Below are 23,227 nucleotides of genomic sequence, written 5' to 3' on the forward strand. Positions count from 1 at the left end.
CCTCTCGCGACTCTACCCTGAATCACGTTTTCATAATACCGTCTGACGTAACAGCTAACACGCTAGAAGACGGACGAAATAACCAACAGCCACCGAAGCATCTCGGACGGTTGGTGCCAACAGGGAACGATCGCACGAAATCGGACGAAACAGTCGTTGTTATTAACATTAGAGCTGCGAATAATGTGGTAAGAACGTACGGCGCAATGGAGACCGAGGCATAAACATTGTAAAAATCAAAATGAGATTGGTAAGTTCCCCTCTGCAGCATATTATTAGAAATAATGACATCAACGCATAACAATACAATTATCAACTTTGAATTCAAAGTTCTAATTAGATGCGACTAGAATTTAGAATTGACTCAGGGATCGATGTTGAATACGAAATTAAATTTACACATTTTTTAGTATGATCGTTAGACTAATAACGTACGAAGTCAGAACTGTAAATTTCTACGACAGGAATTTTTTAATTTCTCTGATGAATTTTATATTTCGTTTTGACTGCTGTCTCTCACTTTGTCATTATCTATTTTACCATAAAGAATACACACAAGCTTCGTTTCTTTTTTTTTTTTTTTTAACCTTAGTAAAAAAGTGAAAGCAAAAACTTCAAATCCTAACCTCCAAAAATATCTCCAGATATGAATCGATCAAACAAAAAAAAAAAAAAAAACAGGCCAATAATCAATTCATCCTTTTCTTTCTGAGAAAAAAAAAAAAGAACCCGGTTTCCCTGGCTTTTTCCTCGTCTTCGACGTCGTTCACGTGACGTAACGGAGTTACTCTGAAAATACACCGGCGCGAAACCGAGGAGGGACCGTTTCGTTGCAGCCCATCCTCTTCGTTGGCCCCCTGTAAAAATAGTCGATCTCAAGCTTTCCTACGCCCCTCCTTCCCCCTTACCCTTTTGTCCCATCCTGACGATGCAGGCACGAAATTATTTATTTATCGGATGGATTTTTACAGAGGGCCTCCATTGGCCGGGGTTCTGATCGATCGGCAGAGAAGTGAGAGCGACACCTCTCCCTAAGCTTGCCGTAGCAAGGCCGGCGCTCCGGTAGCCGCCGCTTTTAGCACACGTTCGAGTTATTTTAGCGCTTGCCGCCAAGCCTATCACTATCGTCTCGACTGAAAACATACTGTCCTCGACCACCCTGCAACCGAGACCGCCCTCGGTCCTACCCGTGTTCGAGATCGTGCGACTGGAACCGCTTCCAGAGCACGCGAGCACGTCTCAATTGGTCCGAGAGAGCGTCAAGGTCGCAAGGTTGGCGGTAACAAGGGACGAGACTTTTCGAACAGAGGCTCGAGATCGCCCGGACGACGAGCTCGGGACGTGGACCTATTTCCAGCCGTGTCTCTCTCGCCGCTCCTTTGCCACGTGAATCGTATTTTTTCTTCCGATAATCTTCGAGTGACGTTTGAGAAAACGAAACAGATGGAGAGACGGAGGAGTTTTGGGGAGTTTCGGAGAGAAGAATTCTCGTTGGAGTTTATTTGGTTTTGAAAAAAGGTTCCGATAGAAAAGCAATGAGGATAAAAAGACGGAGAGAAATAAAGAAGATGAAAAGTAAAGAGGTAGAGAATATTTCATTTGAGAATTTTTGCGGCGATGACGTGAATTTGAACTAGAGAAAGTTGGAGTTTATTTGGGTCTTTCGTTTATGAGCACTGCTTCTTCTCTGGTTTGCAAACACGTGAAAATTTGGTTCTTTCGTCGTCGGTAGGTTTATCATTCCAACAAAACAAGCAACTTTGTGTATTAAAAGTTCTTAATATTTACCGATAGGCGTATTTATAATCATCGTAAAGGAAAGAAGCTTGAGAGCGAGTTGGAAACGCAGACGCGTACCGGAAGGCACTGTGTCTCTCCACTCGAGTAGATATTTCCAGCTATACTCCCTCATTTCGCGCTTCCTGAAAGACGAGCTCTTTCCCGCCCCGTCAATTAGAAAGACGATTTCTTGCCTAACCATGTTCTTCAATTTCTGCCACGTCATCGCTCCTTTAATCTCTCGGTAAAGTACCATTTTCCGCGTAAACATTTTCTTCCATCCAGATCGTGATTTATTACAGGCAAACAATTTGCGATTCCCCGCGACTTGATAAAAACCCGCGGGAGAACAAGTTTGGAAACGAAGTTGGACTAGAAATACGTAACATTGGCTTAGAAACACTGTTAGAAGAAAATGGCTTCGCTATAGCTTTCGTTCCACTAATAAACTGTTCCGTTTTCCTAGCCTCGCGCTAACCGATTCGACTGTCGTCTCGAATTTCACTCTCGTCGACATCGAGCTCGTGAAACTGCTCGTGGAAACTGGAAATTCTTAGGTTTTTCAGAAAACATGTTTTCGTCAGATCGAAAGACACGAGATTTGTATCTTCGCGCGTTTTGTCGCTTGGAGGACAAATAACGGTGGCGAAGATCGCTGCAAAGAAACAAAGTACATCTTTCGAAGGTTCGACTAGGATCTAAAATTGTTTTACACGAGATAGTAGACGTCGATGATGTTCCACTTCCGCGTAATTTGGCAGCGCGACGCGGTTGAAGTAATATTTTCACCTGTACGACTGTTTCTTCTTTGTGAAACGGGATAATAAAATGAATTCGGTGGCATTGGCATTTCTGAAATTCTTCAGGAGATGGAAAGAAAAATATGTGGGGAGGATCTAGAAGATCGTTAAAAGTGCTGGTATTTTTTATTTAGAGCAGTTACAAGTGTCATTGCAATTTCTCCGGGGATAAGGAATGTAATATTGAATCTAAATTGATCTGTGTAAAAAATAATTCAGAGACCTGAACCTAAAATATTAATTTAACAAGCAAAACATTTAAATCCAAGAAATGAAATCCAAAAAATAAAAAATATACACAATCTGTACATACTATACTGTTATGAAAAGTATTTCATTGCTGTTCTATCACAAAGGTAAATAAGTAAAAATATAGTTAAAGAAACTAGGAATCGAGATTTGTTTGAAAGCGTCGAATAGTTGGCCACCTGTCCGCAGTTTAATTTAATTATCGGCTATGCCAGGAAAAAGTAGGAATGAGAAAATTGCTAATTCAGTGATAAGCAAGTAAAACCTGATCCTTTGCCAACTATTCGCGTCGCTTTGATATGTATGCACGCGATACTGTAGATTGTTTATTCAAGAGTGTAGATAGTCGGTGGTATATTTGCTTAAGCGTATCATCGCTACCTCAATCATAGACTCGCGTCGTTGTTACGTTTCTCCTGTTGCGACTTTATAACCTGGTCTCGAAGAACGAACTGTCACCTTGAAACCCCCTTTAATAATAACTCTATTCAATCGCTCAAGTCTAGAATAATTTCATCTTTTCGAATCGTCGTTCCGATTCGTGAGAGCTTCGACGTGATAAGTGTGAAATTGGAAAAGATGTACAGTCGAGGAATACTTGAAGGGATAATTTCGATTCTTCAAAGGATCCTTAAATCAAAGGAGAAACATAATCATGAATATTTTAAGGGGAAAGAAATAAGAAGGACGAGATAACGCAAATAAAAGAAAGGCAGTTTAAATTTTTTTTTAAATTTGAAGAAACGAAGAAATAAAATACAAAAGATAATACGAATATTTTAAAGGGTGCATAGAGACGAAACAGAAAATATTTCACTAAATAATGGAATTAACTATGACGCTTGTAATTTTGGTGAAAATTATCACTTCGTCATGTGCAGTTTGTCCAATTTATTTATGCTTGTCACAAGTATGTTACACTCGAAGCTTATTTAATGTTTAGAAGTGTAAGTTAGTAATAAAACGATTGCAGGCGTGCGATTCATTCAGAGCCAGCTGCCACGAAGGAAAACAGACAGGAATTGATTAAACACGTAAGCTCGATTATAAAATATAATAGAGACGTTAATAAAATTACCATAATGTTTGCACAGGTTATTGCACCTTGGTGTTAGAAAATTGATATTATTCCCAAACTGCATTTTCATTTCAAAAATTCATTTTTTGAGTATTTGATGCAGTTAAACCTCTGTATCTTTCTCTTTAAATACAATTCCACTGTTTTATATATCTTTCTCCTTCGTCACATCCTTGACTTTCTGAAACTTCAACTCAACTCAATTTTACTCCAATTTAAAAAAAGGTCTTCCTTTCATGCGAAACGAAATTCTTATTTAACGATCACGCAAGTTTGTTCTCCGCGCAAAATGGATATAAATTATTTTTATATTTAGTAAAATATTTACCTATGAATTACTTTTATATTTAGTAAAATATTTACCTATAAATTACTTTCATATTTAGTAAATATTTATCTATAACTTACTATGATATTTAGTAAAATATTTACCTATAAATTACTTTTATATTTAGTAAAATATTTACCTATAAATTACTTTCATATTTAGTAAAATATTTACCTATAAATTACTTTTATATTTAGTAAAATATTTACCTATAAATTACTTTTATATTTAGTAAAATATTTATCTATAAATTACTTTTATATTTAGTAAAATGTATGAAATAACAATTACAGAGACATCTATCTCAACCTTTTCAATGCTTCAAACGTACAACTCGACCGTTGTCCTAACATAAAGACAACAGTGATCACTCACCACCAATTAGAATTTTGATACGTTTATTAAATTGACGTTGCTTCGAACGAAGGGCATAAATAAAACACGATCTCACGTGTGTAATAGGAAAATAATCGCGGCACGTGCTGGAACAGCCCCAATGATGGGATAATACTCGAAGCTCGTGCACGGGTTGTACCTGATCGCGCAAGCTCTCACGAGCACCCACGCCATGTCCCAAATCGTTGGTTCACGCTACCAAAGCTCACCGATACACCGACACAATCGCGACTCACGCGTCTACGCGAGACAAGAAATACGGTCGATTGAGTGGCTATCTTTAGAGCCGGACCGGGACCCTGAAGATATGCCTCGAATGCTTCTTCCGGTATAAATAAAACCATCGAGCGCGCACTCTTTTCCCCTTTGCCCGAGGAAAAAAATCATTATCGAAAGGACTTTTGAATTTTCTCTACTGCATTCAGTTATCAGGGCCTCTTTTTTTTTTTTAACTCTCAAAGAACGTTTAAAGAATGAATTTGTAGTTTGTAGTTAGAAGATTACGCATTTTTTAGATAGAATTTATTTAATTCTACCTATGTTACATTGTTTTTGGCAATTTATTGTTGTATTTTCTGCTTCTGAATTTTCTGATTTCTGGATTTGGATTTAAATATCCACTTTCTGCAGTATGCAGTATCAAAAAATTCAGTTTTCCCTCACTTTTGACATTCTATTAATTTCGTAACTTGGAGCTCTTAATTTCTTGCGACTCTTTGTAATTGCCATATTTCCTATAGGTTCCAATTCCTTGCAATTCCTATCCTTCCGCAGTTTTCACGAAACTAAACTCCAAAGATAGAAATAAAACCGTATTCTTCATCCAAACTAAACAAAACGCGCAATAACTCGAAGCTAATGCCCAATTTGAAGGCTCTCCACTTCCACAACGAGGCTATTCATTCGAATCGCAGTGACTTGTCTACCAACATCAATCTCGCCTAATCGTCGAGAACAAAACGCGTCCAGTCAAAACACGCCGGTCTAAACACAGTTTACTAAAGCATTCGAACTTTCCGTGTCCCTGTAAAGAAAATGTGCCGTGTGTTTAACAGAAAGCATGGAATGTTCATTATTAACTTCGTCTGTCGTTAGAACTGACTGTAGCTCTGTACCTGTTAGAATTAGAATAGCCAGCTTCGATTCTCAGGGACATTTCTCCGATGTAATCGCGTTTGATCCACGTGCCTCCTTCAATATTTCAAGGTGGCGAAATCAGAGGTGGAGGCACACTTAGGTGTGCTCGCGAGCACGTAAGAGAAGACTAGACCCTGCGAGAAACGGAGACGACGTGATCGAACGACGGTCAGTGCCTAGTTTACGAGCCACTAAAAATACGTGAACGAACGACCTCGCCGTCCATCGCGGCGTTTTACTTTGCATTTCGACTGTGGACGTCTTCTCGGATACATTTTTCGCCTTGGGGAGGCGGGGGGGGGGGGTGTTGAAAGGGGAAATTGATACGTGAGAGGGGAAAAAAAATACGGGCTGAAAAATATTCATACAGATGCTGAAATAATTGACTTTCAATCTCCGCTAAAAAGTGGTCGAGAGACACACAGGTGATAAAGAAATTGAAAAACGACAGGGGATTGGACATTTATAGAATTATAAATTATATAATTACACAATATTATAGAATTCTAAATTATATTTATAGAATTACAAATTATATAATTAAATAATATTATAGAATTATAAATTATATAATTATATAATTAAACAAATTAGAAATTAATCAGAATAGAATCTAGTCAAAGATTGGATAATTTTTTAAACTGTGGGAGATAAAAAAAAAAGGGTAATTACATGAGCGATTCTTATTTTAAATTACTCAGATGGGATTTAATTTTCAATTATAAAATTATTTATAATAAATAGTTTAGACAGTTGAAAATTAATCCACAGCTATCACCATCGTAAAAGCAATTAGACAGTGGACTGAAACTAGGTGGAATTTGCAGGGCAGCATGATTCACGGGCGACGAGCAAATCGCGATGATCGATACGATGAGCGTGAAATCGAGTTTCAGCGTATCATTAGGAGTGGAACGAGTGAAACGAGTGGGTGGACGCGATAGGAAATAAAAATAGAATTGTTTTGTGTCGCTCTATTTATATTTGTTTGCGAGTCTCTGCTTCACCGGGAGGATGGGATCGAGATCGTTTTCGCATTCAGCGAATCTGCAAAAATTATTCTACACTGATATTATAATCTTCCATGATGTACAATGATGAAACAACTTGTTCAAACGAAGAGCTTCGTTTAGCATAATTACTCAATATTTTCTTTTACTTTTCGAATTAATATAATACATGAACATAAAATGTTTTGTTATAATGTGAAACTTCGTTTCCCATAATTACTGAATACTTTCTCCTATATTTATATCGAATTAATACATTACATAGTGATAAAGTTCTTTATTTAAATACAAACTTCGTTACTTATATTTCCTGTATTTTCTTCTATATTCGTGTCGAATTAGCAAACTCTAGACCAAGGAGCTAAAAATTCGAAAAATAATTGGAAACAGAAAATGCCAAGAGATATCGACCAGGAGTTTTTTAGAATTTCATTTCTATCTCAAAAGTTTACTTGTTTTCTACGCGAATTTAATAGGCTGATTATGCAGAAAGGAATTCACTCGCGTGATCATCGTCGTAGCTAGGCACAGTTTCTTCCAATTTCTTCTTTCTTCTTTCCACCGTTGCGAGGATAAGAAGCAAGTGGAATCGATCCAATTTAACTGGCACACGTTTTTCAACGAACCCCTCGCTCTCTTGCCACCTCCTTCTCTTTCACAAGCTACATTCGGTTTACCGTGCGGGGGTGTAATGCCTACGTAACCAGGCTTCAAGCAACCTCGTTCTAACGACATCGTTCCCAATGGGTGTGCAAAATGCGTGAAAAAGAGAGGAGAAACCGATTGAAAGAAAGGAGGATGAATAAGAGGAGCGAGGGTGGATCGACCCAGAAACACAAACAGACAACTTAGTTTCCGACGTTGCTTCACAAAAGTCCGAGTACGCAAAAATAGAATCGAACACTAGAGAACACACAGTAGCGTACTTGAGCGCACGCGAGAAGAGGCGGCAAGAGCAGGGAAAGAGAAAGAATCGAATCCACCTCTCGCAGCCTTTGTCGCTCTATTCTGAGGACGCGGTAGCCAAAAATGGCGACGTCCACCTGTTCGTCTTCTTCCTTGCGATTCTTGCGAAAAACGATGATTCTTCGATTGAGATGCCAATCTCTTTAACTTATCTTTTGAACGTTTGTTGAAATTATCAATAAATCGAAGAGTCTGATATATTGGAGAAGTATACGATAAATTAATAACGCATTTTTTTTTTTTTTTTTTTTGGTCTTTAAACATATTGCAATGTGCATCTTAGTTCATCTCTAGAATGTGAAAACACTTGAGTTATTTTCATCGTGTGTCATTTTCAATCTTCAAATCTGCCTCTTGTACCGACGAGATTGGGGAAAGATGAACTTACTGGTAAACGCCAGTCATTTTATCACTGTTAGACAGTTTGAACATAAAATTCGCCGAGATTGAAATTGTCTACCAACCAACATTGAACTAATTGAAATTAAATCGTTGCCCCGATTCGTCAGATCTGACGTACGAGACCGCAGGGAGTTCAGATTGGTGATAGTGCACGGAGAAACCATGACAGAGATATCTCGGTGTCCGATGATTGTAACCCAACACCCGCGTAAACCTCGCTGCAGCACAACGGAGCAGAACGAATCGGAGCCGGCCAAGAGCGCTTGGAACTGGCAAGCCAACGACGATAAGCATAAAACTTCGCGGGATAGAAGGATTAGTTTTCCTTCTTCTGTAACGCAAGGCCACCACCAAGGCCTCCGCTGGCCGCGGCGAAATGATCGTTAACCTCAGAGATACCTGTCTCTTGCCAATCGGTTTCCAATCGAGTTCGTTCGAACGTTGTCGAATCGAATTTTTCGCTGAATTATTTACACATGTCGATGTTGTTTCGAACAGTTTAAAGAATGGGTGGAGCACTCTGTTGTGTACATACATCAAAGAGTTTATTCGATATTTGAAATTGCTCTAATTTGATAAAGGAAAAGGAAAATCATAAAGGTCTCGCTTTGAGGCGTGAAACATTACCAGAGTTTGTTCTTTTTTTTTAAAGGGAGGGAAACTCTTAAAAGGGTACTCTTAAAAGTTGTTTGGCTAGATCCACTATGGAACACTGAAATTTTCTCTTTACAACGATTCCCTGAAACTTGCTGCACGTCTCTTTTTCTCATCATTTTGTTGAACTTCGAATTGAATACACATACAAGAAACTCTAACATCTGACTCCAATTTTTAAAGTTCAGTAAAGTGGTAAAAAGGTAATCGTACAGCAAGTTTTAAGAGGTCGTTGTAAAGAGAAAATTTCCATGTTAAAGATCGTCTTACGGAGTCAGTCATTTTTTGCTTGAACAAAGTATAGCGTTCTATAGTAAACGATGAGTTTTCTGGATAATTATATATAAAATTACGTTTCAGATGCGAGAAGTTGCACGACATGTGACAAGGTGTTGTCCGAGCTCGAGAAGATCGACGACGATACGGATCACTTTGGGGTGGACTTCGTCAAGATCAACGACAAACGTCTGGCCAAGCAATATGGTATCAAGAACTTCCCAGCGCTCACGTATTTCCGCGAGAAGGAACCGATCATCTACGAAGGTTAGATCTTTAACCCCACAATTTAATCCTTCGTAACAAAATTTTGTCAATTTCATTCATAAATTTCGTCGAAGCATATTTTTGTTTCTTCTTGAAAAACCTTCTAAATATTTGAGCTAAAAACTGATTGCATCGTACGTTAAAGAAACGTTCATTAAGCAATTTGACTTTCTTTTTTGAAAGTTTAAAAAAATTAGACGTGGCTATATAGGCAGTGTAATAACACGCTTATCCATGGTTAAAAATTTTTGCTGATGGACGTCGAGTTTTTAAAGAAGAAAGGAAAAGAAAAAAATAAAAGATAAACCTCTTTTCTAAGCACTTACAAGATTTTCACGCGTACGACGTGAACAAAAGCGGATAGTAATGATTCCTAATGGCTGAAAGTTCGCCAAACTTTTATTGGAATCCGGCCGCGATCTCGGTAACCTTGCCAGGTATGAGAAACAAGGTTCGAGACTCGCCGCGGTATAGTACTTGACCCAGAATCCGTAGAACAATCGCCGGAGTTCTCGAATTTTCGCGATTTTAACATTCCGTCTGATTCCAGTAGAATATGTCAATGACGGTCAGACACCGGCGTATTATCCCACTGTGTGCTCCTTTTCCCGTTTAAAAAAAACTTAATTTCCACTAATTTTAGGGGATAATTCCCTATAACTAAATATTTTACTATGTCAAAAATTGTTAATATAACGCTATTCAGAAGATAAATTGATACAAAAAGTGTTATAAAAATGTAAAGAAAGGAAAGTAATGTTTAAACCCAGATTTCTATATTATTCAGTTTTAATATATTCAAATATTATTTGATGTTCCGTTCACTGGTGATACTTAAGAAGTAAAATTGATATAAAAATTATACACAGAAAGTATTTTACTAATTTTCCTTCAAATTTATATTTCACCCAATTGCCAATATAGATACCATTAATATATTATTGAAATATTAACAAATAGTAACTTTTCCCAAAAAAAGGATTTCCAACTTTATATCAGGGATATTTCCAATTTCTCTATCTACGTCTTTCTTCTCCTAAACTTAAACTTTTCTCAATTAAAATCCTCACCAATCTCCAAAGAAAGGAAATTTCCAACTCTCTTAACAAACGCAATATAATACCTAAGAATTCAGACGAGAAGAAATGAAATTACTACGAAACAATGATCGCCGGATGGACCGAAGATCTTCCTCGAAGCCACGAAGTCACGCTGATCATCGGACCACCTTCTGGCGATCTGGCAGCGATCCCAGGCGTTGGTATTTAGTAAGGTTAGCCCGTAGAACAGCGGCGGTCGTGCGCTCGACTTTTGTTCGACATAACCACCCCCGAGACACGAGGCGAGGGTGCCGCCTGTTCGCGGGAATCGCCAGCGGGTTCGATTTCGGCTAGCCAGTGACACGAGAACCGCCGAGCAAGAGAAATTAATTGGGTACAAGAGGAATGCACGGCGTTACGTAACCAACCCGATTGCAACGACGCGTCGTCGCGTCGGCGCGTGCTGCGACTTACGATTTCATTGAGACGCTCGCTCCATCTCGCCTCTCTACATTTAGATTGAGACGCGACCATTTGCCCCCGACGAATTCGGCTTATAACCGCGCCGTCACAACCTGGTCAATTACGTCGAGATTCCTGTTGCAGAACAACAGATGGATGATTTGTAAAAATATTAAGGCGACGTATCGCATAAATTTGCGAGTTTTGTGGAATTTCAGTGAATTTTGATCAGACTGAAAATTTTCTAATTAATTTCTCTAGATTGAGGGATTATTTCACGCCAACTGAAATGAGAAATTTAGTCACTGGTATTACGTATCTTAGTAAAGTATTACGTGCGTGTAGTATAGTCTGTACATATTCATACATGTTCATACATTGTTATATAACGTTTATGATTTCGATGGATCGCGTTACGTTTAATTCATGTAATTAATTTAATTACGAAGAGGCAGTCCAATCGGTTGAGAACAATAAGATCAAACAACTCGGCGAAGAACGAAACGAGTCGCGTAAAATTGAGAAGATAAAGTAAAAAATTGAAGAAAATTCTCGTATGTTAGAACACGGAGTTGGAACTCCGTATTTTACAATTACATGAAACATTCAGTCGATTGAATCGTGTTCGAGGACACTATAAATTATCCAAGAAGGACGAAATTATACGTTCTATAAGGGGATAAGAATGAAAGAAATTCACTGCATTGACGAGACAGAGGAAGGAAGCTCGGAAATTGGACGCGAAACACGGAAGTAGATCAAAGTACAAGTGTGATCATCAATCGTGTTGCATTGTGATCAACGAAAACCAGCGTTTGGCGCAAGGCGATCTCGCGTAATTTATTAAATAGATACGCGAAATATGCCATGCTGTTCCAGATGAGATCCAGTGAGGGAGGAAGAGGCAAAAAGAAAAGAAAAAGAAAAAGAAAAAGAGGAGAGCCTCGATAGAATTAACGTTCACCCGGAACCGTTTCGACTTGATTTTCCGTTCGATGACGTAACGACAGGTTGCATCTATTTCCATTGTGGCTAATGCAACAGTACAGCTATTTTCGACAGCTCGAGATGGTAAATAGAAGCGAGAAGCAGTCACGATCGAAGATACATGTTATAAAAACCGATTTATTCTACCGCGCGGTAGAATTGATTCTACAGTTAATTTGCGCCGCGAACGTCTGAAGCAATTTCTTTTGCTCCGCAAATCAAACGTACAAATGCAGAATCGATTTTGCAACGAATGAATCATGCCTGCCGGAGCTGTCCTTTCGAAACATCATCGGCGTAAAATTCTATTTCTAGTTCAGCACTATCCGAGATGAAAAAGAAAATTAATTAATTATATCAAGAAACTTTCTGTTTAGAGTCTCTAAGCGTTTAAAATTTAGACGAAAATAGTTCGTTTGTGTCAGAGACTGTTTTATTTAGGAAAAGAATGTTTCTGCACTGGAGTCTATCTAATTTTTCTTTTTTTTTTTTTTGCCAGTAAAATATCATCTTTTGACAAATGAATTTTTGTACGGTAAAAGGAGGAATTCGCTCTCTATTTAGAAAATAAGTTTCCCGCATTACGAAAACCCACAAATTTCTTTTCGTCATTCATCCGCCATTTCCAGGTGACTTGATGGACGAAGAAAACGTGCTGGACTTCCTGACGAGTCTAGAAGCGATGGACCTGCCCGATCGCATCGAAGAAGTAAACGCAAAGATCTTGGAGAAGATCGTCGAGGATACGGAATTCGTGGCAGTCCTTTTCTGTGAGTTCTCTTTCCTTCGTAATTCCAACGTGATTTTCTTTGAATAAAAAACAAAACAAACAAAAGAAATCATATCTCTCTCTCTCTTTCTGTCTCCCTCGAAAGCAAGTTTATCTCCCTTTCATCAGGAAGAGTATTTAAACAAAAACAAAAAGAAAACAAACCATAAAACCATTTCTCGAAGGTATAAAGAATGGAATATAATTTTTTCAAATCTTCGAACAACAAAACCACCACCGTGAGATATTTCGATTTCAGCCATGTAAATAATCGATTATCGAATCGTGTGCATATACATATATAACGTTACACAATATGTGTACATAAGTGTATGCATATCGAAACATCCAGAAACAGTTCGTGTACATTAATACGCAGTAATTTTTCTTATTATTATTTTGTTGTCTGACTAATATATGTCTGCGCAGACACTCTGCCAGTGTATGATTACGATTAACAGAGCTTTCACCAGTGTCACAAGCAGCTGAGAAGCTCGGTCGCATTAACACGTTACGTCTCAAGCGGATTTCTTTGGTTTTATTTTCACTGATATTAACGATGAGCGAGTTCTTCACTTTTCTTTTTTTTTTTTTTCTTCTTCCAGTGCAATGATATCGCGGTATCGAGATATCGTTACAGCGTTATTTTGTAGATACGTCTTTTACCATCGTTCCATTCTCTTCCCTCTCCCTCGCCTTAACGAGATTTCTCAATGCGAAGAAAAATTTTTCGATCATTTTACTTGCTTGTTATCTTACGAAAAAAGAGAGTCTTAAAAAAAAAAGAGATTTAAAATTCTTCTACACGTGAAAATTTGTTGTCCACCGAGGGGATTATTTCGTTTTCTCGTGAAACTTTTGTTTCTTAAAAATTTTTCTTCGACTCGAAAGAGCGCAATTTACGTTCTACCTATCCTACCGATCCTCTTGTCAGTATTCGTCTTTCTTCCATTCGTCTGTAAAAATTTGTTATTGTCCGTTGTGGCACGATCAAAACGGCATCGCAAAGATGGACGGATCAGACGGATTTGAAATGCGCGCGAGAAATGTAGAGGAATTCTCACCTCGATGAAGTGAGAATTTGGACTTTGGATTCTTTCCACTTTGCGATCCGATCACTTACGACATACTTGTAAATAATACATATATGTGAAACGTTCTTGTGTGTGTTGATACGGATAGGTCCGGATACGCAACGATGCGCTGGCGTTGGTTCTAGTAAGTACACACTTCAATGAAATCACTGCTATATGGATGTCGCACAGCTTTCGTTTGCAACCATGCTTGTACCCATATACTGTAATGCACCAATTCGAATGTTTGCGAAGAAGCGAAATATTTTAACAATTCACGAGCGTTTAAAAAGTGAAATATGGAAGATGTAGGAGATAACGATAAAGTGCATTCTTTGTCGAGAAATTTATACTCTTCACTTTCTTCGCGTTCTTCTTAAGCATGATGGTACGTCACGTGATGCTTGACTATATGTTTCCATTTACGTTTTCATCCCAGCGACACCACACGTCTATCTGTAACAAGTAGCATCCACTTGCGAGTGATATTGAAGAACACTGCATTACTTTCAGCAATTATTTGTTACAATTGAAGAGTCTAGAGGAAATACGAAGCACGAGAAATCGTTCTAAAGACAGTAAAAATAATAACCGATCGAAGAAGATCTTTCGTAAATTTCACCGTGAAATTCCATATAAAACAATATAAACGATATTCCCTAGATCAAAGAACTGAATGAAATACACATGAACATCGTTTCAGTTTGCTAATTATCAAGAACCGTGTGCATTTAAAAAATTAGTCGCGATTTAGATGTTAGAGTATGCATTATCTTGCATCCCCCTGCCCCCCCCCCCCCATAGAATAGAAGGAATGTGTATGATGCCTAAGAGATATTTTGTATACTAATCCCTCGAGAGTATCCTTGACGTTATACGAGAAAGAAAAGATACGGAATGGTACGATGTATTCCTGTAAATTCGCCACTTGTGCGAGAAGAAGGAACGCAATGGAATACCCGATTTAACCAGACTTGTTATCAGCTCGAAACTCCCCTATATTTATCCTCCGTATGTTAATCACGGCGCGCGAGCCACGGAACTCGAATAACATTGCTCTATATTTCAAATGGGACAGACAAGCCTGACTGCAAAAAGTGTCTGAAGGCCCTTCAAGAACTGGAGAACATCGACGACGAGGCCGATCAACTGGGTATCGGTTTCGTGAAGATCGCCGACGAACAACTCGCCGACGAGTACAATCTAGGCCCTCTTCCGGTTCTGGTCTACTACAGGCATCAGATTCCTATAATTTACGAGCGTAAGCAATTGAAATTGACGTTAAAAGAGTAAATGAAAGATATTTTAATTGCTGAACAAGTGAGAGAAAGTTATATTTAAATTACTCGTTTCTTTTCCTCTCGGATAAGTAAACTTCTGAAGTTGTTCTTAGATGATTAAATTTTTAATTTAATTTCTAATCATTTGCTTGTGTTAATCGAACGTATTGTGTAGATGAGCTTAGCAGAGAGGAGGACGTACTAGAATGGCTGGTAGCGAACAAGAGCACGGGTGACGAAGAGGACGTGATCGAGGATGTGACTGCGAAGACTCTGCATACCCTGATCGGGAATATCGACAATCTAGTTGTTTTATTCTGTATGTAATTTTATTCTGTTCGCCTCTGTACTTTACTATGCCTTTGCTATTATTGTTTATCGTTCTACTGTGATTCAAATCTTTCCAGACAACCACGGTGACGAGGATTCGATGCAAGTGCTGACCGAGCTCGAGAAGATTGACGACGATTGCGACAAGCACGGGATACAATTCGTGAAAATCGACGACGAGAAAGCTGCGAAGGACTTTGGAATCGACTCGGTACCGGCGATCGTGTACTTCGAGAAACAAATCCCGAATCTTTACGATGGTGGGTAGGTGGGTGGAGCAATTGGGCAAACCGACGAAAATAAAACGAAAGACTGAATGCACGGTTGGGAATTGAATGAAATGTGAAATTGAACGATCGTAGGGGACGTGGAGAACGAAGACGAAATTTTAGAGTGGTTGCTGTCGCAGTTGGAGAAGGACGAGATCGAGGATGTCACTGACGAGATGTTGGATCGTTTGGTCAAGGACGGAAAAACCCTTGCCGTTCTATTCTGTAAGATCTTCCACTCAGACTTCATTAATCAATTACGTCTTTTACTTTATTTTTATTAATTCGTCACGACACTCCATTTTTTTTTTTTTTTTTTTCTTAGTATTAATTTCTAAACTAATCGTCGATTCAAGTTTTGTACACTTTTGTTATCTTATGATATTAGAAGTCCATTTAATATAATCGTGTCGACTCACTGTCGCTTGAAATAATAAATTTTTAATAACTAGAGTTTATTACCGAAAGAAGGGAAATGAAGATACAAATAATGTCTAGATATAAACTTTAAATTGACTAAAAATTGTTTAGCAAAGAATTCAGTTGATTCTAAAATCAATTTTATTTGCAGTAGTTAATAGTTAATTTGCAATAAAAATAATTTCAATAACTGACAGAAGCTTGTAATTTCAAATTGCGAATCATCGTTAGACGACAACAACGACCGAAAATCGCAAAAGGTTCTCAACGAACTGGAAAATATCGACGACGAGTGCGATCAGTTGGGGATAATCTTCGTGAAGATCGACAACACGGAGGAAGCAAAGGAATACGGTATCGAAAAGATCCCCAGCATGCTCTACTTCGAGAAAGGAATACCAACACTGTACGAAGGGAACCTAGAGGACGAAGAGAAGGTTCTGAAGTGGCTGGAGGGTCAACAGAAAAGCGATCAGATCGAAGACATCACGGATGAAATGCTCGATATGGTCATCGAGAAGATGCCTCATGTAGCCGTCCTCTTTTGTCAGTGATTAATTTCTTTTTTATTTGAACATTTATTTACGTGTACTATACGACGTGGATATTTGTGTAGAATATTATTTTGCCCATTGAATTTATTGCTTTAATTTCTTCTTTTCTCTTTAAATAGATGACAAGGATCAGAAGAAAAGCCAGAAGGTCCTTGGTGAATTGGAGAACATCGATGACGACTGTGACCAGCATAATATAGCGTTCGTGAAGATTTCCGATGTGGAGGAAGCCAGGGAGTACGGAATCGATTCTCTGCCTACACTGGTACTCTTCGAGAAAAGGATACCACACGTGTACGAAGGTATTTTTCATAATGATTCAAGTCATTTTAGTGAAACGTAATGACTACAAAAGAATAAAATAAAATTATTTTAATTTTCCAGTAAAAAAATTTTTATCCGATTCTATATGTTTCATTCTCGTAGGATCAAATTTTTGTAACGAATGTAATATAAAAACTTAACGAGTAAAATTTTGTAGTCAATATTTATAGTTTCATTTCGCAAGGTTTAGTTCGAAACGAGAAAGGCATAAAAATTTCGGAATACTCGAAAATTCGAAAAAAAAAGAGATGTAAAATCAAAATAAAATCTTGGCGAATCTTTGAAGTCAGCAAAAACAACGAAAAAAAAAAGTAAAATTTTTGTAATGTTTCAAATCTCTCTCTCTCTCTCTCTCAAAAAAAAAAAAGAAAAAAAACGAAGCTTTCAAATAAAAATTGTACTGCTCTAATTTTCTTTGCGCACGTCGAGCTGAAAATAAAAATGTCGCACTATAGAAACCTTGACAAAATATACTAACACAGACAGAGACTTGACAAACTAACAGAGTAACAAGTTATTCGAATATTCCAGGAGATCTGATGAACGAGGATCAACTGCTCGGCTGGCTGCTGCATCAGAAGAAACACACAGAGATACCGGAGGTGACCGACGAGATGATGGAGAAGCTGATTGAGACCTCGCCGTACTTGGCAGTCCTGTTTTGTAAGCGATCGATTCGTCTTTCTACCTCCTTTTAACATTCTTCCACTGTTACCGGTTAGGTAGGTGCTGTTGGTCGATCGCGAGCGAAAACGAGACACGAATTGATTCCTTTCCGTAGACGACAAGGACGACAAGCAGGACATGCGTATCCTGAACGAGTTGGAGAACATCGACGACGAGCTCGAGAAAGAAGGGATCGTGATCATTCGTATGGACAACGACGCCGAGGCGAAGGAATACGGCATCGATCACCTTCCGACTCTCGTCTACTTCGAGAACAAGATCCCGGCCATCTACGAGGGAGATTTATTGAACGAGGACGAAGTTCTCGAGTGGCTGGTCGAGCAGAAGAACACCGCCACCATCGAGGAAGTGACGGACGAGATACTGGTCGATTTGATCGAAGAGCACGAATACGTTGTCGCGTTCTTCAGTGAGTGTATCGCTTTTGAAAATTTGAAACGCATATACAGAGTGACAGGTAACTCAGGTGGTACAAGCGGGAACGTGGTGATTCTACATGAAAAACTGAATAAAAAAGAAAAAGAGAATAAAATTTTCTCATACGAAACTTTGTTTCCGAAAAAAATGGCTTTGAAAGATTATCGAATACGCGTGCGCTTGATCAAGATTCAACTCAACGGATTTTATTATTGTCTCTACCAACATTTGTAAACGTTCGCGAGGGCACAGAATGTCCACTTCTCACCAATTTTTTTTTTTTTTAGTTTAAAAAAATTGTTGAAAGTGTAGTCCATGTTGTTGCATGCGTAACTGTGCTCTTATTAAATTTCTACGAACATTTTCTAACGTGTCCTTTTTATAGTTTCAATGTTGCAAACGCTATAGTAATTTTTTCTTTTAATTGTTCAACGTTCGCTATGACACGCCATAGATTTAATATGACCCCATAAATAAAAATCTAGCAGTGACAGGTCTGGAGTTCGTGATGGCCAAGGTATTCTTTCATTGCGACCGATCCAATATTGGTAGTTTTCGTTTGAAAAATTTCTCACTTCACGACTGGTACTCCATCTTGGTGATAAATTAAATTTCTTCGAATTTCAAGAGGAATGTCTCCCAATAATTAAGTTGAATCTTGATCAAGCGCACGCGTACTCGACAAACATTCAAAGCTATTTTCCTCGGGAACGAAACTTCGTATGAAAAAATTTTATTCTATATTTTTCATTCAGTTTTTCGTGTAGAATCACCACCTTGTACCGCTTGTACCACCCTGGTTACATGACATCCTGTATATTCTCTCTCGGCATATTTTTAAGCACATGTTCCCTCGACTCGGGGAAATATTTCTTCAGGCGGAGATTGCGAGGATAGCGACGAGTGCGAGAAAGTCCTCGAAGAGCTTGAGAACATCGACGACGAGCTGGACGAAACTGGGATCATTTTCGTCACTACGGAAGACACGGGATTCGCGAAGAAACACGGAATCAAAAGCTTCCCCACGCTGGCGTTCTTCAGGAACAAGGAGCCCCTAATCTTCAAGGGCGATATCGAGGATGAGGACGAGGTTCTTTCGTGGATCACCGACGAGGACACTCTCGAGATACCAGGGAAGATCGAGGAAGTGAATTCCAAGATGTTGGAGAACATTCTTGAGGAGAACGATTACATTGTTGTCTTCTTTTGTTAGTATTGTCAACCAACTGTATATTGCTCGTGTGATTGTTAGATTTTGTTTGGCTACCAACTTTTGGCTACCAAAAAAAAAAAAAAAACTAAGGAAATTTTTTAAGATAAATTCCAGAGAATATTTACATCGTGAATCTTTCCTAATTGATCAACCGTTCGATTCCAGATAAGGAAGGAGACAAGAAGAGCCAGAAGATCCTGCAAGAACTTGAGAACATCGACGACGAGTGCGAGGAGAAAGACATCGACTTCGTGAAGATCTCGGACGAAGGGATCGAGAAGGAATACGATCTTCCTGGGCTGCCAGCGCTGGCTTTCTACAGGCACAAATTCCGTCAGGTTTACACAGGTGACATGATGCACGAGGAAGCGATTCTAGAGTGGATACTGGAGCTCCGAACTCAGACACCGGACGTGATCGAGAACGTCGACCGGAAAACTCTACAGGTGCTGATCAACGACGTTGAACATCTCGCTGTATTCTTTTGTAAGTCTCCTACAATCCATAAATCTGCCATGAATCTGCCTTTGAATCTTTTAACTCTCGATTCGTATTAAATTTGAATTGAACGCATCGGAGATGCATTGACGAGGGTAAAAAGGAACGGTTTCTCGTTAAAAAAAAGTAAGCTATTTCCTCCAAACAGACGATGACAAATGCGAAACGTGCTCGGAGATACTCGAAGAGCTGGAGACCATCGACGACGACACTGACAAACACGGTATACAATTCGTTAAGTCGAACGACGCGAAATTAGCCGCGGAAATCGGCGTCTTCTCGTTTCCGGCGCTCGTTTATTACGAGACTGGCGTGCCCATCATGTACGACGGTAAGTCTCGATTGCTTAATCATTGGCTTGTTCGATCAATACCCGCGCTTCCTCAGTTCGATCGTCTTTGTTTTCTTTCGCCCTCTTTCTTTTTCAAGTGAAATCATTCTCAATATCTTCTTATTTTTTTTTTTTTCCTTTTTTTCTTTTCGTTTTGTTCAGTATCGTTGAAGCAAAGACACGTCGAAATTTCTGCTTTACATTCCTCGTAGACATCCCTCTTTTGCTCTGCATTGTTCTTCTTTGATCGATCGTAATTAGATCATGGGGAAAAGTCAGTTTCAGATTTTATTCGTGACTGAATGATTGAAAAAACGTGACAAACGATTTTAAGGAAGTGCATCGCAGCGAATATTATTTTTTTATTTCTCTCGAGCAAAGAAATGCCAATCGCTCTTTTTTTCTTCTTTGCATCTTTAAACTACAATATTTTAAGGCGAGATGGTACAATTCGTTATAAAGTAAAGTAACAAAGTAGTAAATTTTATTATATAAAGTAAAAGTGTAGAAGATCTTTTTGATAGTCAAGCAATTTCCCAATTCGACAAACATCTTCAATGGAAATCACGTTAAATTGATAAGAAAAGAAAAAAAGTAAATAAATAAATGAAAGGAAGAACAACTGGCTGTCCATCCCACAAGGAACCCCGCGACCAAAAAAACCTGGCGACCCCTTCGAAATTATTTTCAAACCCCCCCTCCCCCTTGCCAACCGAACTGAAATGAAATCTCGGTTCACCAAGCGACTGAGCTGATCCTGATATGCGTGTGTGCCTTTTGTAGGTAATCTTAAGAACGAGGAGAGAGTTCTGGAATGGCTAATCGAACAGAAAAGTAAGGAGATTTCTAGGATGATGATTATTATTACTGGTGTACTGTTCTTTGTGACGTTAATCTCGGTCGTGACAATACCACCGGGCTACGAGTATAACACTCGCGCCGTGGTGATCACCCCGATCGTTCTCCCACAATCGCAGTCCCCTTGACAGCGTGTTCGGAAAGAACAACCATTGATCATTTTCGTTGCAGTTTCTTTCTACGTGTATAGTGACGCTTAAAGATACGCTTTACGATGTTATTTTGAACCGCCAGTCGATGTTGTTTTAACGAAAAAAAAGAAAGAAAAGAAAAAAAATGGAGATTAATTACTATACGAAGGATTATAAAAGTTATTAGTTTGCCTAATGTAGAAATTAATCATTGTTACATAAACGCTTGTTGTTGTTTCAATTTTCAAATGTGGTGAGTTGTTCTTTAAGCGTTGAGGGGCACCGAGGATTGGAAGAGGATCGGCGGTGAGATGAGACAAGCATTCGTTGCTCGGTTTCGAAAAGAACAAGAACGAAAAAAAAAAAAAAAAAAAAAGAAAGATCTCACAAAGCTCGGTGAAAAACGATCAAAAGAAATTGATTCGATTTACATGATATATAGCTTCTAACGCGCAAAATCGCTCTGGCCAACTGATCCATTCACAATTGCATTTATAAGAAAAAGCTCCACCCACACATTGCGAACTTCCATTTCTTTTTGTTCTCTTGATTCCACTTTTTACTCTACTGTCTCTTTTTCTATCTTAATGATTTTCACTTCTACGTACTCTGTTTCTTTTTTATTGTTTGTTCAGTCATTCAGTTTATTTAGTTTTTCACTATTTCACTGCTCTGTCACGCTCAACCACGACACAGCAATAAAACGCTCGACAGCGATTTCGATCGTCCGTTTCGGCGGCAAGCGCGGTTCTCTCGATGAGAAGATAAAAGCAGAGCGTATAGCTACTATTGATATAATATATTGATGATTATAATTCGTAATCTATTTCGTTTCAAATTTGCGAACGCGACGTTTTGCGATGGAAGATCTTTCTTTAAACGCGACTTTCATTAAACTGTTTCGTCGTGAATCCATCGTCGAGCAGAAGAAACAACTTTTGCTCTGCATTTTTGGAAAGTGATCATTGATTCAAGAGATCAACCAATCGCTCGCTCATTTCTCTCTTTTATTTTCCTTTCTTTTAACAAATATCTAACCACCAAACGACGAAACAGTGGAGAGAAAAAAAAAAAAAAGAAACGAAAAGTCGAAGAAACTTCCGTGAATACACACAATTATTTTTTCCGTTCATATACAGTGCATTACTGTCAAATGTATGTTGTGTCGCGATCGTCCATATCGTGAACATCAAATTCGTACGTGTTCGTTGTTAATATAACGTAAATAACGTGATCCATTTCAAACATTAAATAAACGTTAAATGCATGCAATCCTTTGGACCGAGAGATCGTATCGATCACAAAAAACGTAGGTACACGCTCTCATTTCCGGCCGCGGAGAATATTATCGATGACCCTGTTAATACGCAGGTAATGATGATGATGATGATGATGATGATGATGATGATGATGATGATAATGATGATGATGATGATGAGGATGAGGATGAGGATGATGATGATGATGATGAGGATGATGAGGAGGAGGATGATAATAATGATGATGAAGATGATGATGATGATGATAATAATGATGATGATGATGATAATGATGGTGATGATGATGATGATAATGATGACGACGATGACAATGAAGACGAAGACGACGAAGACGAGGATGACGAGGATGACGAAGACGACGATGATAACGACGATGACGATGACCAAGACGACGACGACGATGAAGATGATGAAAACGAAGACGAAGAGAGTAATGAGAAATTGAACAAAGCCCTGAAGAAAATCCTGGACAAAGGTAAAGGTCCGACGACAACCGAGGAGGCCGAAGAGGATTTCACGTGAGAGATCGAAGTGTGACGGGCTTTGTGTTGTATAATGCGCGAATATAAAGAATCACCAAATAGAAAAGCAAATAATATACCATGTACAATGATATCCCTGCAGAAAAACAGATAGAGATATACATGATTTATGTATATATCCCACGTAGAGCGATTCGAGTTGAACGTAACAAGTAATCTAAAGCGAAAGATTTGATTAATTGGAAATCTTTTGGGCCGTCTGCTCGCCGTACATGGCCGAGCTGGTGGCCGTAGGGCGTACCTGCATGAAAATTAAAATTCTCAAAATTATTTTTTTTTTTAAACATTTGTGTTTCTTCTTTTTCTTTTCTTTTTTTTTTTTTTTTTTTTTTTTTAAAAATTTAAATTAAGTTTTTTCCTTTAAAAAAAAAAAAAAAAAAAAAAAAATTCTCAAGGAATTGCTAAGTATTGTTCCCTAAA

General features: G+C 38.5%; 1 protein-coding gene across 4 annotated transcripts in view; it reads left to right on the forward strand.

Annotated features, from left to right (window-relative positions):
* Nucleotides 1–23,056, forward strand: part of LOC122535529 — a 28,603-nt gene extending 5,547 nt beyond the window's left edge. The window contains exons 2-18 of one of the 4 annotated variants that reach the window (XM_043667133.1): nucleotides 9,160–9,342; nucleotides 12,461–12,601; nucleotides 13,783–13,818; nucleotides 14,752–14,934; nucleotides 15,129–15,272; nucleotides 15,361–15,543; nucleotides 15,646–15,777; nucleotides 16,204–16,518; nucleotides 16,646–16,828; nucleotides 17,382–17,513; nucleotides 17,632–17,946; nucleotides 18,833–19,162; nucleotides 19,333–19,653; nucleotides 19,814–19,996; nucleotides 20,780–20,830; nucleotides 22,357–22,398; nucleotides 22,654–23,056. In XM_043667133.1, the coding sequence (XP_043523068.1) occupies nucleotides 9,160–9,342; nucleotides 12,461–12,601; nucleotides 13,783–13,818; nucleotides 14,752–14,934; nucleotides 15,129–15,272; nucleotides 15,361–15,543; nucleotides 15,646–15,777; nucleotides 16,204–16,518; nucleotides 16,646–16,828; nucleotides 17,382–17,513; nucleotides 17,632–17,946; nucleotides 18,833–19,162; nucleotides 19,333–19,653; nucleotides 19,814–19,996; nucleotides 20,780–20,830; nucleotides 22,357–22,398; nucleotides 22,654–22,787 (3,008 nt within the window). In that variant the 3' untranslated portion in view covers nucleotides 22,788–23,056. Of the gene's footprint in view, nucleotides 1–9,159; nucleotides 9,343–11,775; nucleotides 11,916–12,460; nucleotides 12,602–13,782; nucleotides 13,819–14,751; nucleotides 14,935–15,128; nucleotides 15,273–15,360; nucleotides 15,544–15,645; nucleotides 15,778–16,203; nucleotides 16,519–16,645; nucleotides 16,829–17,381; nucleotides 17,514–17,631; nucleotides 17,947–18,832; nucleotides 19,163–19,332; nucleotides 19,654–19,813; nucleotides 19,997–20,779; nucleotides 20,831–22,356; nucleotides 22,399–22,653 lie in introns of those variants that run through there. The other 3 variants (XM_043667134.1, XM_043667136.1, XM_043667135.1) reach the window with 3 other exon arrangements.
* Nucleotides 23,057–23,227: the final 171 nt, after the last annotated feature.

Source organism: Frieseomelitta varia, unplaced genomic scaffold (assembly GCF_011392965.1).
Source record: "Frieseomelitta varia isolate USP_RPSP 00005682 unplaced genomic scaffold, Fvar_1.2 scaffold_734, whole genome shotgun sequence".
Classification (NCBI taxonomy): Eukaryota; Metazoa; Arthropoda; class Insecta; order Hymenoptera; family Apidae; genus Frieseomelitta; species Frieseomelitta varia.